Source organism: Panthera pardus, unplaced genomic scaffold (assembly GCF_024362965.1).
Source record: "Panthera pardus isolate Hobbes unplaced genomic scaffold, ASM2436296v1 HiC_scaffold_22, whole genome shotgun sequence".
In the NCBI taxonomy this organism is placed as follows: Eukaryota; Metazoa; Chordata; class Mammalia; order Carnivora; family Felidae; genus Panthera; species Panthera pardus.
The window spans coordinates 78161942-78177696 of record NW_026526788.1 but is presented as its reverse complement, the minus strand read 5'-3'; the positions used below and the strand labels follow the sequence as shown (position 1 = coordinate 78177696).

Sequence of the window (15755 nt, the reverse complement as noted above, 5' to 3'; positions counted from 1 at the left end):
AAAAACCATGACGAGACCGTGGAGAAGGGAAATCACTGAAAACACTAAGGAATCACACTGGGTCATTTGGGGGGAAAGCAGCTGTCATCATAAGCAGGCAAACCGCGAAGTGGCTAACGGTCCACGGGGAGGCAAGGAGACACATTCAGGCTGAGACGAGTTTCAGGAGAGAGGAGAGGACATCCACACAGAAGTACCAAAAAAAGCTCTCCCACACCACCTACTTGAAACAGGTCCCAAACGTTGCTTTAATTTCAGTCACCTCTGACAATACCGTATTAATTCTCTTTCAGTTAAACAATGGTTTAAATTTATGCTCTGTCCGCGACCAAGTGGTTATGACTCTAAAAAGCACATAATCACACTAAAGAACCAATACCGTCAGTTAGTCTCTGGCTGTTACATTATTGACCATCCCAAGGGCTTCACTTTGATTTAGCATCCGATGGATAAGTACAGCCGGGTCTGTCATCTGGCTCTGTGTGCGCGCGTACGGGGACCGCGCCAGCCCAGGGATGTATGGGCCACATGTGCCCTCCCGCACCGGCACCAGGAGAGCGCCACGCCAAAGGGCGCCCGTCAGCCGTGCACGGTCCATGCCCCCCCCCCCCCCGTGACGCAGCCCAGTCGGCTCAGGGGCCCCGCCGATCCAGAAGAGGGCACCAGGGAAATGGCACAACTCCAACAGATCACTTTAGCCAGGACTGAATCCCCAACGTACACCAGAATAGGCATAATTAAACGAGGCAGTGTGGACTTAAAGGTACAATGTCATCCCTACCAGGCCCTTGATGGAGGGAGTTTTACTTTACAGAAGGCTTTTTATGAAGTAAATTACATTAATTACCAACGTTTAAAAACATCCAACATTTAAGGGTTCTGAATCTCCGATTTATTAGGCAGCACGGAAATAACAGGTTTAGATTATTTTACAAAAAAGAGCTCAAGCTGCTCATAAACAACCACGGGGCTTGCTGGGGTGGGGACAATTCTTCAGACCACCGCACGAGGACACAAAGACTCCTCACCCTACACAAAGTCAGCATGAAAGGGCACACAGACAAGTTGTTTTAAGACAGAAAACTGGGAAATCCACATACTAAATAAGGTGTCCACAATGACTATAACGCATCCCTTAGGGGATAAGTATGCATTTGTAGGAAGCAAAACAAAGCTTTCCACAGAGAAACCACTTTCACGAGATGATTACGTGGACCTGCAATGAAGAAAATACATTTCAAAAGATGGGTTCAGACTTGCACTAAGTTTCCACTGAAACACTTAAAATTAAGACCTTTCTGTTATCAAAAGAATTTTTTTTAAAACACGTCATAGATCAATTTCAGTAGACGTCCAAGTCCCATTCAAAAACGTACATGTGCAAAGAATACATATGAAACACCAAAAGTTTGACAACAGAAATACTATCTGGAACCAGCTAGAACAGGCCAAGCCAAGTTCGTGTTCTGCTTCAGGGCATTACATTAAAGTGAATCTCATTCTCACTATAATTTTTTTTCTTTTTAACCTTAATCACCAGCGGCTGGGCAACTGAAATGGACATGAGAACTATATAAATGTCAGAGAAATATGTAAACCTCATTAATGTTTCCAAAAATTCATTTAGAGATAGAAACAGGTCCAAATAGATGCCTGTCTAAATGTACTGCAATTACGTTACAATTATTTTTCCAAATACACAGATATGCTCTGTCTTTTCTCAGCTCATTACTGACTCAAACAATTTGCCCTTCTGGGATCAATTGTTTGCTAATAAATAATTGTTTACAGTCACAAAATGAAGTTAGGAGGTTTTCTTATTAGTTTTCCTTCTGCACCCTAATAAGATTGAAAACTAGCTGATTCCCAGGAGTCTAACCTTAACCTCGCTTTGTTGAACAGCCCAGGAAACGATGAACCATCTGCTTCGGAAAATAATGGACGGCCAAGAGGAAATACTGTTTAATTGTAGATTAACCTCCTCATGAGGCAGTCTGAAGCAGCTTTAGAATTAGCAACTACAACCAGCAAAAGAAACAAATGGCTCAAGAGCCTTTTCCTCCACCATTTAAGGTCCAGAAAGAATGCAAAGGGGTTTTTATTACCTGTATTTATTTACAAACATGTTATTTCCACAGTGGAAACAAAAATTATCAAGGTCAAAACTGATTCTCAAAAGTGCAATCACTGCCCTCCAATTTTGTTTGCCCGAATACCTTTAATGCAGCAAACCATCAACCGTCTCATGCACTTAAGAGTGTTCGGTTTAAAAGAAAAAAAAAAAAAAAAAAAATCAACAAAAACCACTTTTCCATTATTTTCAGGTTCTTATAATATTAAGATTAATATATTTCCCTGGTTTCTTTGTTATTAGTAATAAATCCACCATTAGGCAGTACGAATTGTTTTATTATCATCAACATGGCACTTAAGTAAATGAAATCTTGTCAAGTACATGGTGACCTACAAGTTCAAAAGAAAAAAAGAACAGCATGAGATCAAAATGGCCGGCCAGGACAAGAAACACAAAAGTGAGAGATTAAATGCAAACACAGCCCTTTATCCAACAGGCTTCACATACTAAGTCTTTGCTAAAGTCAAATCTGTAAAAATATGCATCATATGAAATATTTAACACTCTGCCCCTTCTCTGGGACTCAACCAATTTAGCAAGGGTGTTAAACCATTTTAACTCAGAAAAGTAGAAGAATCTTGAAAACATTCAGTCATTCTATATTTACTGAGGCCTGGGTAGAGAGGGACAGGGAACAGGGACAAAGACCCGCAGGGGCAGGTATTTTATGGTTTAACAAGCGCCTAAGTATCAGTTTTCCCTTAGGCCTGGTACAGGTAATTAAGTAAAGAGCTTTGCCCTGTTGGTACCAAAAAAAATGTCAATTGTTCCTCTCTGTCAACAGTTACAACCAAGAGCCAAAGACAGCTATGAAAATTTCAAACCTACGGAAATCTGCTATTCCAGGCAAGGCCACATTATTCTGGGTTTCCAGTAAGACCTGAAGGTCATTCACTTTGTGTAAATATTAAAGGAACAACCTCGGTGGAGAGGAAAGATTTTTGGTGGTTCAAATTCTCAAATATCTTAAACAGATTCGCTAAAATAAATTATTCTTGAATTCCTCAACTTAATTTTGAAGCACTGTGCTAGTAATAACTCCAGAGGTTCAAATAATAGTGCCTATTCAAGAAGAATGAGAGTTTGACATTCTTCTCTACCCAACAACTGGGCACAATTTTATCCATCAGACGTCTATCAACCTACGGATATTGAAAGCTTGGGAGAACAAGATAAAATCAACTCCGACCCTACAGTCAGCTGTAATACCGAGCAGGCATCAACAATGCTATTCGTGAATTTAGAAAAATTAATAAATCCTGGGCTGAATGCAAGCAAAGGCTCACATACAGGTGAAGCATACTCACTTGGGTTTTGTTTCGGCATCTGTCACTTGGCGAATGAAGATACCATCTTCAGGATGTTCCGTGTCATCCATTTCATACATATACGATGATGCTATTGCGAGCGTGGTCCCATCATTACTGAAGGCAAGCGACGCGATGCTGGTGGGGTACCGGTGGAACTGGCACAGTCGCTTTTTGTTAAACGGATCCCAAATGTTGACAAATCCATCAGAGCCGCCTAGAAGGCATTTCAAGAGAGGTAAAACAAGGGTTCTTAAAAAGCAGACACAGGAAAAAAAAAACAAAAACAAAAAAAACCAGGACCTTTAACGGTTAATTTTTAAGGTCACATGAGTTACATTTTCCCCACAGAGGATCACATAAAATTTCTGCTCCCTACATATCAGAAAAAGCAAGCACAATTTTTTTTTAAACTCTGCCTAAGTATAAATGCCTCATGTTCAATTACAGCAAAATCTGTTATCTCAGTGATGCGATGCAGGTTCACCTGCCATCCCGTACCTGTAGCAAACGTATTATGGATGTTGTGAAAGGAAATGGCATTGACCGGGTAAATCTGCTCAATGTTATTCTCCTTTAGTCTGTGACACTTGAAGGCATACTTCTTCTTCTGCACTTCAGGGCTCGGGTCCAAGTACTCAACTGCCACTCGACCTTCGATGGAGCTTAATACATAACCCTGCCAAGAGGGAAGCACAGAAGGACAAAACTGGTGACTCCAGCTTCCCGAAACAAAGCACTGATTCCCAAATTCAACCTGTGCTAAAGACGGTTATTTCAGAAATGAAAGGTAAGTACAGCCAGGTTTTAACCAGGTGTAGGTTTTAAGCTGTACTAACAAAGCTATGACCATTCCAGAACTTAAAGAACACGAATACCTGTTCTATAGAAAAAGAACAATAAAGCTATCACATCTAGTAACTTTTTAAAATATAGACAAGAATCCTAAAGGGCTTCAGTATCATTTATTCATCCTGTCCAGAGGGGGCTCAAATGGGGCTCAAATGTGTTCCGTCAGTTGGATATAATTTGCTATGCCCCGGGCCTCTCTACCTCCAACAACTGTAAGAAGGGGGATTCCTCCAGTGGGGGGATCAAAGATCCAAATGAGCTAGAATGCCAGCCTTCCATCTCAGTCATCCTGCCCCTTGCATTGAACTACAGCAAGCTGAGCTCACACATAAACGACACAGATTTTCAACAATGTTCAAAAGTGGGTTACCATTTCAAACCTTTTCTCACCTTTCCTTGAAATGACAATATGTCAAAGAAACTAAAACATAAGATAAATGAGTCTGTATTTGATTTTTTTTTTTTTTTTTTTAATTCTTCAAGGTATGAAAACAAATTATTCCTGAAGAACTACTTAGGGAGAAAAAAAAAAAAAAAATCAGTGAAATCTGAAACCTCCATGACCCACTAGAGATAGTCTAACAAAGTTTTAGATGTGACCTAAAAATGAGATTGATAAATGCAAGGATATTTTAATCACATGCTTAGATCTAGAAAAGTTTCACATAACTGCCATTCCTTATCTTCAATGGAAATTTACAATTTCCTGAGAAAAAGAACAGGGATCACCATTAGAGGCACTAGCCTTTTGAGATAAAGGGCCAAGAGAATAACCAGCATAACTGCATCCAGCTCCTCAACCATGAAAGGACAGCAGAAGATTCCAAAGATAACTGCCGTTTTTAATGACTTTTCCTCTTGTAAAATTCTTACAGCAGCTGACCACACCACCCAACTGTCCTTCAAACTTTCAGGATCTGAGGGGAGAAGGGGCTCAGTAATAAACAGGGCAGTCTTGTTTAGCAGTGATGACAAGGGAGGAGAACCTGTATATCAAGAGTAAGTCATTATGTAAAGAGCATGGCCTCTCTAACTTCAGTGGCTTTTTTTTTTTTTTTTTAAATCCAAGTGCTGCTGTCAGACCTGCTAAAGAACTCCATTCGTGTTAGGGTTACAAAGAGGCCAAAAAAAAAAAAAAAAAGAGAGAGAGAGAGAGAGAGAGAGAGAGAGAGAGAGAGAGAGAAGAGCCAATTCCATAATCCTGAGTTTCCAGATCTAAGTCTGAATTCATGGGTTTGGCGAATGGAAATGTCTGCAAAACCCTCTTGGATTACCATATACCTGTCAAGCATCCTGGACCAAGGAATCAGAAGACCTCTGTTCCAACCATGGTAGATGATTTGATTTCTCTGAACGTCAAGGTCTTCTCTGAAACTGGGTTAACACACTACTCTGTAACACAAGGCTGCTGAAAACGTAACAGCAAATTCTAAACCACTACTGATTACAAACAAAAGAGAAGCGAAGCTTTAAAAGGCAATGACCAATGAGATCCTCTTATTTTCAAACTGAAGGAAGGGGGGGGGGGGGGGACAGGTGCGCACCTGCTTGTTGGGAAAAGCCCGTATGCAGCGGGTCTGGTACTTGAGGCTGGACTCCCGGCGCTGCTGTACGTAGCCCATGTTCCGCAAGTCCCACACCAACACCCTGCGGCCTGCAGTGCCCACAATCAGCCGGTCTCCAGACACTGAGAGGGTATACACCTTTCAAGAAAGACCAAAACTCACTAAAATCCACCTATTTGCCAGAAAATGATATTTGGTCCCCCAAAAGTCCACTAATCATAAAACCATAAAAAAGTTAGCCGATCAGGTTCTCAAACACCGGTATTAAATTCTAAATATTACAGCTTTACAAACCAAGTAATTTGCACAAAATCTTCAACCCAATATACCCTTAATACTTAGCGAAGTATTGTATGATGTACATTCTAACTCTGCAAAAACACTTTGGAAGATTTAATTCTCTTCGTGATAAAACAAATTATTTAACAATTTTTCCAGTCTTCTTGTTTCATTTAGTGACAATATAAAACCGTAAAAACTACTCAAAAAGGAAACAATAAAGCCATAAAACAATTCAAGAAACCTCTCCACGGGCATCTAACTTTTCATAAGATAATCATTTTCAAAGTTATTTTTCTATGACCACCTTTTGAAAAAAGATTTCATGTTTGACTCTAAAAATCTTGATTTTTCTCAGCTGTCACACTGAATAAAATTAGGCCTTTCTAAGAAGAATGAAGAAGCCATCGTTAATTAGCTGCTTAGTTGCTTTTTGTGGCATATGAACTCAAAAGACGAGGACAGTGGTCTGGCATGTGACAAAGCACATTCTTGTGCCCTGATGTCATACTAAACACTCAAGACAAAGTTCATCATTAGTGAAAATTTAAAAAGCATCTTCTCCCCTAAAAGCATCTATCCCCCGCCCCCATCATGCCCTTTTTGCAGTATTACAACGACTTTTCGCAAAAAATTCCTTTATAACAAGTTACGGAATTTCCTGCAAGCAAGCATTTCAAGTGGTTTATTTTCAAACATGCTATTTGGGGACCAAACAGACAGCAAACTGATGAAAAAGGTGGCACAATGTATTTTCCTGATCACGTTAAAGAATTTTTTTAAATCTAGACTTTAGATATATAATGGTACTCTGGTTATTACTTTCAACTAATAAGCAACTCTAATTGAACCTGATTTAGTATTTTAAAACCTGAAGAAACACTATTAAAAAATGAACAGAACCCAGGCCATGCAATGTAAGACACCTCTTTAACGTTCAGTGGTTAAAACACAAGGTTAGTAGCCACCAGTGTGTTAAATACATACCACCAACCAAAAATACCAAGTTAGGTTTAACAATTAACAATCAAATCATCTCCACAATCTGGCCTTCAAATTCAACCAACTAATCTGACTAAGGGAAATTACGAGGAATTAAAAAGATTCAAAACAGTAGATTTAGTTAAGCACATTTAAATAAGAAAGATGTAAAGCTTTACCAGTTTCTTCAAAAAACACATTTGCAGAAAACCAGAAATTAACCTAAGACATGTGAAACGCCAAACTTAAACAACACAGAATCCAGAAAGAGATCGATTTATACTAGCACGATCAGATTGGGAATTTTATCTTAAATCTTTACTATACAGGTGACACACAAGCTTCTAATAGGGCTTTCTATCCCCACTGATCGTAAATCAAGTGAAACCACTGTCATGCCACTGACTAGGTCTATACATTTATCAAAGAAAGTATTAAAAAAAGTGACATAATGAACCTTGCTGAACCAATAAGCAGCTTGATTCAGTGTGGCTGTCCATTATACGATATTCTGTCTGCAATTTATCACAGCTCTTAACATGTTACATACAACCATAAATCAAAACTAGAAACAATGCAATTATTTTATTCTGAACAAAGGTCTTGCCAGGAGTAGATTCGACTGTGATGTGACAAAAATAATGGCTCTTTGGATGCACTACAGTATATAATGATGGCTAACGGGAACTGAATAGTATATTTACACTAAGGAAATAGATTCAAGTGAAGGATACCTTTAAACTGCTAAAACAATCAATCTTTAAAATCAACTACCACCTGATAAAGGCTGATGAGGATACAGCAAGAATGCTCAATTACTTTCACTGTCCAGATGAAAAGGTTAGAATACACAGAGTTTCAGTTTTAAAAAGCTTCCCTCAGTACAGCCTTCAAACTACATCTATCAATAATAAAAATAAATACACAAATGGCAGAAACCGAGGAATGCAGGACACCTTTCTCACCTCAAGTGATAACCCATTTCACCCTCTTAACAGTCCGCTCAAATGAAACCTCGGGTCCTAAGTGAAAACGAGTGACACTCCATCCTACTCCCTGGTTTGGGCATGTCAAACCCAACTGAAGGCAATCCAACAGTCTCTGCTAAATGACTTCTCTGAAAAGGCACGGAGTTGCTTCTCAGTCCTGGGATTTAAAGCATTAATAATACACAGCAGTGGGTTTATTTACTAGTGCCATCTGGCACAAAGAGGACAACAGAAAAAAAAAAAGTTAACCCACACACCAAAATTCATTTCCTTTTGCTTCAAAACATCTGTGTTGTAAAACAGACTCAATCAAGTATTCTATATGCCCAGCATGGGGTTTGAACTCACGACCCTGAGATCAAGAGTCGCCTGCTCTACTCACTGAGCCAGCCAGGCGCTCCTCATCAACTGGTAGTTAACCTTCAAGTTCAACACCACCTTCAGCAAACATGTACCAAGTCAAATCACCCGTGAGACTAAAATTCTTGTTATAAAAGGAAAGAGCCTACCTTTTCAGGCTGAGAGAAGGTCCCTGCATTACAAGGAGTTCTGGGATCCCACAATTTAACCGTCTGATCCCAGCTCCCTGTAACCATCACATTCACTTCTGGACAGTATTCAACACATCTGATAGGGGCATCATGGGTTCCAACAAGATTTTCTACAGTGGGGGGGAGAAAAAGAAAAAAAAAAAAATCACCCACCTTTACTACCTCTCCTGAACAAAGATTCCTCAAGTGAATAGAAGGAAACATTCATTAAACTGTAATGAATCCGCTTCCACCAACTCGATGAAAACGTCCGCACACAGAAAAATGTCTCCATGACTACAGTCACCCATTCCTCTGTTCACCTTACAATGCATAGTTTGATTCACTGGCATGACACATACCAAAGGCTGACTTGAATTTCACATTGCATTAAATGGGTGGCATAGCTGTTATTTTCCTCACTTGATTCTAGATTCCTTAAAAATCAGAAACCTTGTCAAACTCTACAGTTCTGACTTTATCTACTGCAGGTTCTGGTACATGGAGGTACTCAAATATCTGCTGAATGAATGAATGAATGAATGAATGAGTGAGTGAGTAGAGACCTCTGGTCTTCTGGAACTGGATAAAACTTGCTGCATTAGATTAATATTTATAAGAAACTTATTTACGTGGTAACAGTATCATCTGAAAGCTAGGGGATAAGGAAGGCAGGGAGTCTCGGGATGAGTCCCCTCGGCTTTCAAATGGTGGATCAAGTTTCCAATACACAATTTCCTTCCTTTCAATTTCAACTCTTCACCCAGTCTCATTCATTCATTCAACTAACATGTGCTAAATGTCTGGTATGTGCCAAAATCTATACCACATGCTAAGGACACGACAAAGATTATGTGGTCCTGATCCTCAAACAGAAAAATCACCTATTTAAAAACATATCACTGACACACACACAAAAATTCCTCATGAAGTTCGGCAATGACCTCCTGCGAATAAACAGCTAATTCCCTTAATTATAGTCTCCAGATCAAAAATCTTTGTATTTCAGTGTGTTTTTTCTCCTAAGTTTTCCAACAAAGAGGACCCAAACCTGCAAGCTAACTTACTGTGTGGAATAAGCTGCTAACAAACAAAACCAAACATCTGCAGTTCTAAGTTACATGACAAGGGGACTTTCATGAAATTTCCTCTTCTGAGTTGTTTGGGTTTTTTTGACTCAATATTGTGTCCATCCTCTTTCCATCCTCCCACTGTCCAGCTCACCCTCATGTAGTCATATCTTTGTACCTCGCCAATTGCTTCAAGTACAACTCTACCTAATAGATGCATATACAAAAAAGACATTTTTTTAATGCTCCAAGAGCTCTGTGCATTTAAGTTCCATTGCACTTCTGCTCTGCTCCGAAGTTACCATAAAAAATTGAGTAAGTCACTTCCTATCTGCACCTTAATTAACTTCTTAATTTATTCAGTTAATTTCTTAAATTAACTATAAGAAAATGTGTCATTTTATTACTCATCCAATAAATGCAACTCAGGCATATTCTAGGCTAAATAATCACACAAGTGGAATTAATATAGAAGCTGGAGATGACTATTTTTATATCTAGTTTTTAAAAACCTATCTTCCTTCAGTCTGAACCAAAATAGCTTCAGAACAAAGAACACTCAAACATCACCACTTTCCTGGAAAATCCCAATGTACAGGACACTACTGTGGAATCCAGTCCACTTCTGAGGACAGGTTAAAGTCATATCCTTAAGGGCAACTTCATGTAAAGACTTAGAATGGAGATCCTAATGGAACCGAATTTACTGAGAAAGTAAATGCATGGTATTTTGTGATCAGTAACTTACGGTGATCATTTTTAAAAAAAGTCCTAAATTTAAGCCACTTTTACTTGTACCTGAACAACTTGGGAACTAAGCAATTCAGAACCCACTTTTCCTAAATAAACATTTACACTTTAGTACCTGAGCCGAGAAAACAATAAACTGGTAGAAATGTGGCCATATTACCTTGATCCGTGTTCAAATCATGCATTTTCAATTGATGGTCTAACCCCCCGCTCCAAGCATGCGTTGGATCCTACAAAATAAAAGTTTCAAGACATTTAAAAGTTATAGACATTTACACAGTGTTTCAAAATTCCGGTTCCTACAGCCATCTGTTCACTTTATGTTGAGGATGTGAGCGCTCTCTCTCTCTCTCTCTCTCACACACACACACACACACACACACACACACGCACGCACACAAAACCCCAAGCGCACAAAAGAAAGCAAAAACCACATCAGCAAACTAAGAACTGTTTCAGCACATTGGCTGAGAGGAAAACAGGCATTTCATTTCTATCTCCTAGTGAAAAAAAAAAAAAAAAAAAAAAACCTTTTTATAAAGCAACCAAATTTTACCGTCTTGGGGCAAATTTCAAATACAAGTGTCATGTATCCAAAAAGTTTGCAGGGTTACTCCACTGGAAAGGAGACCGAGTTTCCGACTTCTACATACCCCAACGCCAAAAGTTAAAGTAAAACACGGTATTGGGCTCAAGACGGGTGTTCAGGAAAACGTCAAGAGCTACCCGAATGCCTACGGACAAAAGCTTCCACCCGACGCTGTTAGAAGGACGCTCTGAACACAGGATACCCGAAAACAAAGAGGGCAGGTGCGCGAACGGAGAACACGTACGTAGAAGGCACAGTCCAGGACGGCGCCCGTGTGCTGGTACTTGAGCCGCATGGAGTTGGCCGGCACATCGTAGAGGCGCACCGACGTGTCCCAGGAGGAGACCAGCAGGAACTGGGACGTGTTGGGGCTGAACTTCACCGAGGAGATGCCGTCCTCGGGTGGCTGGTTCAGTTTGAACTCGTTGGAACCGGTCATCTACGGAACAAGCGACCAGTCAGTCCCCAAAGGTCCAGGACGGGGTGCTGGGATGGCCGAGCACTGGGGGGAGGGGGGGCGGGGGGGGGGTCACGGTGAAGGGGTGCCTTGCCGGCAAGGGGCCGTCTCACCGGGGAGGGAACTAGCGAACGTAGGCTACTGGGCGTCTGCGCCTGCGCGGAGCGTGCGCGCCCACCGCGGTCGGGACTCCCCCGCTCCTCCCCCGCCGCCCCCGCTCAGCGCCCCAACCGGCCCGACCCCTACCGGCGCACCCCTAACTCCAGCCCCCAGCATAGCCCGCCGCGGGCTCCCGCAACCCGGCCCCTCCGCCGGGCCTACCGCCCCAGACGCTCCGAAAATAAAGAGCGATGGAAGCGAAACGGGCTCCCTGCGGACGGCTCTGGCAGCTCCGGCCCTGGGGAGCCCCCGACGGGTCCGTCCCTGCGCCCAGTGGCCTCGCCCCGCTACCTTGGGCTCCCTTCAGAAGCAACTTGGCCGCCGCTCGCGGACGCGCCACCTCCTCGCTTCCCTCCGAGCACTCGCGGGCTGGGCGAAAGAGGCGGAGAGGAAGCTCCAGCGCATGGCTGCAATTGGCTAATTTCAAACGCCAACGTCTCATTCGAGGCCGCCAATTGGTCCGCTCCGAGGCCCGGCGTCGGTCAACCCAGTCATCTTGTTCCGGCTCAAAGGCAAACCACGGTTTTTCCGATCACGTGGTCTCCCTTTATCACAAGGCTGAGCCCCCCGGCCCGTGAGGAAGGAGTGGAAACTACAATTCCCAAAGAGCATCGCGCCAAGGCTGAGCTCACGCTCTCTCCCGCCCTTGTGCGGCACGCTGGGAAATGTAGTTTCCCTGGGGCCGACGCCCTGCCGGTTTTCTGGATAGTAAATGGGATAGATGCTCTTTCCAGTTTGACCCTTAGGGTCCCCCCACCCCGACTCGGTCTCTCAGACAAAAAAAAAAAATCCCATTTTGGTCAATACATCTATAGAAATAAATTATTCTCCCTTTCACTGGACATGCATATAGCCATGAAGTTAACCAAGAATTGGAGTGGAGAAGGAAATATTTGCCCTAATCATTTGCATTATTTTGCCCTGATTTGTTCCCATTTTCCTGGAGTTTCCACCTGTGAACGAGGGTCTCACATTTCCCATTGTCTTAAGATCTATCGATATCACAGAAATTCACCCTTATTTATACTAGGCTTTATCCCTCCATTCCATCTTTTTTGCAAACAATTATTGAGCAGGCCTGGTGAGGGACTCTGAGAAGATGCATCAATCAAACAGTCCTCGTTCTTGGGGGACTCTGTCCAGAAGGGTGGACAGACTGGAAAACAAACAATTACTCTGCACTGCGTTAAAGCTCAAAAGCTTCTTATAGACATATGTTTCAGCAGAGTCTGAAAATGACAGCTACAATGACAGCTTCTCCCCATCCACCTCCACCCCAAAAACTCCCTAGAGTTTCTGTTTCTAGACTCCTCCAGAAATAGGAGAATCAAGAAGGTTGCTTCTGTAACTGACATAATATCCATGAAAGAAAAGTAATTCTTAAATTATACCTAGAATGCTGTGACTCGATTACTCTTGAATATCAAAAACTCACTGGCAATATTTACTTTAATCCATACTGCAACCGCTTTTTCACTGCCTTTTATGACACACAAAAAAACTTACTTTCTTGTGTGATTTTCTATGAAGTGGAAGGAAATTGTTGGAGTTAAAGTGTTTAACTTTTAAGGTACACTAATAGAGAAAAAAATGTTGTTGGCCTTTACACATTCACATACACTATTCAGGTGCACTTCTTTTTATGATTCTCAGCACAATAAACACACTCACAGTAACCACCCTTCTGCCCACTGTGCTGATATTACTCCTAAAAGAACAGATTCTTGCCCTCCCTCCTCACCAGTCCTCATACTTGGTTCTCTATCTGTTCTCTCTCAACAAGTTAATGGTGAGGTTAAGAATTTTAAAATGCAGTGCCTTGCCCCCATTCTAACTTTGGCTAAATAATTTTATCTCCAAATAATTCTATTTGGTTCCCTCTTCCAGTTGTTTATTTAATTCTATTAGAGTTTCGAGATTCTGAACATGAATTATCTGCTAATAAAATCTAAGTGTATTTCATTATACGGTGTGTGTATGATTCAGGTCCCTCTAGGCAGGCAGTTGCAGCTGAACTCTATTTGAGTTTTAAGAACCGTCAATCTTTTAAATCCAGTTTACAGCCTGAAAGGAGGCTGATGATTTTGCTGATTATTCAAATGAATTGATAGTCTCGAGATAGGAGATCTGGCCACAATGGAGTCTTGAACATTTTAAATCCAAATCCAAGTCGTGTGTGTGTGTGTGTGTGTGTGTGTGTGTGTGTGTGTGTGTGTGTGTGTGTATTAACAATCAGTTACCTGTAAGAGAGAGGAATTCCTAGAAACTAATTACACTGTTGGATCATCTTGGACTGCTAATTTCTGGATTAGTAAAAAGATTGAAATATCCACTATACAACAAACTTGAAAAGTGTCATCCTTGATATTTTAAGGGCAAAATCACTGCCATTCAGAGACCAGAGTGGCTAGAGAAACCCACTTCCAATAAGAGTAGTAAGCATAAGGAGGATATAGTGAGCCAATGCTGTTAAAACCATCATTGCTTGACGAACACATAATCTATTGAAATGCAGACAATAATGATATGGATGGAATATTCCTATACAAGTAGTTCCTGGAGAAAATGGGTTATTTCTCCATGGAATATTCAAATAACAACTTTAAAGGAAAAGAAGAATTTACAGCGGGTCATCTGGAAAGAAAAACTTCATGGAAATAAAATATGTGGACCAAATAAATTAGAAGAAAACGGATCCAGTGTCTCTTTTGTTTTCCCTCTCTGCCTATACAATAGTCAGCAGAGTTCTCAGCAAGTTCTACGGCTCAGTAAATATTTACTGTATTTAACTAAGCTGAAATGAAATAAGTGGACTAGAACAAACAGAATAGGCGGATGTATTCTTGGATAACAGCCTTCTGACGTCATCTTGAAAGAGATTGTAATTTTCATGAGAGCTTAGGTGAGAGGAAAACAATGACCTCAAAATGTGGACGAGAGACCCAGCACTTCAGGCAGAATACTGCGGGTCACATAGACGGTTAATAGATATCCTATATTTTCATAAAACGCTGATTAATTTCGATGCCTCTCGGCTCAGAGACCAGTCTATCACGCAACTGTTTTCCTTCCAGAGGGTGAGGTCCTACTTCCGCGTTGCGCACTTCCAGCACCCTTGCACCGACTAAGAGGACCTCAGGACCAGAGGCTGGAGGGCCGGGGAGTTCTCCCCACGTGACACCGAGCCACCCTCCTCCTCTAAGGTCCAGCCATCTTTTCCGACGTTTTACAAGGAACAGGCGGCTGCGGTCAAACATTGCAAAACTCTGCGATTTACATGCCGCTCGCGCGGCTATTCTCTGAGCGCCTCGCCCTCCCATCCTGCGGCGCGAAAGCCTGTGGGCGTGCAGGCGGCGCGCCGCGTTCCCTTTCAGCGCGACCGGCCAAGTGCTCGCCCTTGACCCCGCCGTTCAGCCACGCACAATGAAAACTATAAACAACAACAATTTTTGAAAGTGCGGGGAAGCGCCTCTGCCTCCCGCGCTTTCTTTGCCGAGTCTCCAGCCTCAGATCCCTGCTCAGCCGAATCGTCTCTTTTCGGCGCCGGGTTCCCGCGCCGCGAGGGACGCTCAAGTGTGCCACCGGCTTCGGAACTGTGAGCGGCTGCAAGCCTGTCGCGCCAGGCTAAGGGACGAGCAAAGCGGGCTCTTTACCTGGTTCAGGCAGCGCCACCCCACCTGACCTTCGCCCTCGGAAGGAGGCTCGTGGCACGGGTTGCACGACGTCGCAGGGCGCCCTGTTGCGGACCAGCCCAAGGCGCTCCTAGTGCTGGGTAGATACTGGGTCCCGGCAGGCAGCGCTTCAGCAGTGAGGCTCCCGGCCTTTGTCCCTCTCCGCGCGGGCTCCGGAGCTGGATTCCCGTCCAGGTGCACCGTGGCCTGAGCCAGGACTCTGGGCATCAAGGGAGTGGAGGGGGGGGTGCAGCTCCAGCCCACGTGCCGCCTCGGCGGCGCCAAGGTCGCCACCTTTAACCCCTGACCCCGGTCCCACCCTCCACGTGGGGAGAGCCGGCGTCTGCTGTCGCACGCTTCCACCAAAAACGAAGAAAAGCCGCGCGTCAGCACGCTGGGCAATCAATCTCACCAAAGTTGGC

General features: G+C 42.7%; 1 protein-coding gene across 2 annotated transcripts; it reads right to left on the bottom strand.

Moving 5' to 3' along the window:
• Positions 1 to 869: 869 nt before the first annotated feature.
• On the bottom strand, positions 870 to 12087 carry BUB3 (BUB3 mitotic checkpoint protein). 2 transcript variants are annotated; one of them, XM_019424701.2, is made up of 8 exons: positions 11954 to 12087; positions 11291 to 11485; positions 10618 to 10687; positions 8617 to 8768; positions 5838 to 5996; positions 3943 to 4120; positions 3442 to 3658; positions 870 to 2463 (listed from the first exon to the last, which is right to left on the bottom strand). In XM_019424701.2, the coding sequence occupies exons 2-8, from the start codon at positions 11483 to 11485 to the stop codon at positions 2448 to 2450; spliced, it is 987 nt and encodes a 328-aa protein (XP_019280246.1). In that variant the 5' UTR covers positions 11954 to 12087; the 3' UTR covers positions 870 to 2447. The 2 variants fall into 2 exon arrangements, with proteins under 2 accessions (XP_019280246.1, XP_053765979.1); XM_053910004.1 differs by having other exon boundaries at positions 870 to 1216.
• Positions 12088 to 15755: the final 3668 nt, after the last annotated feature.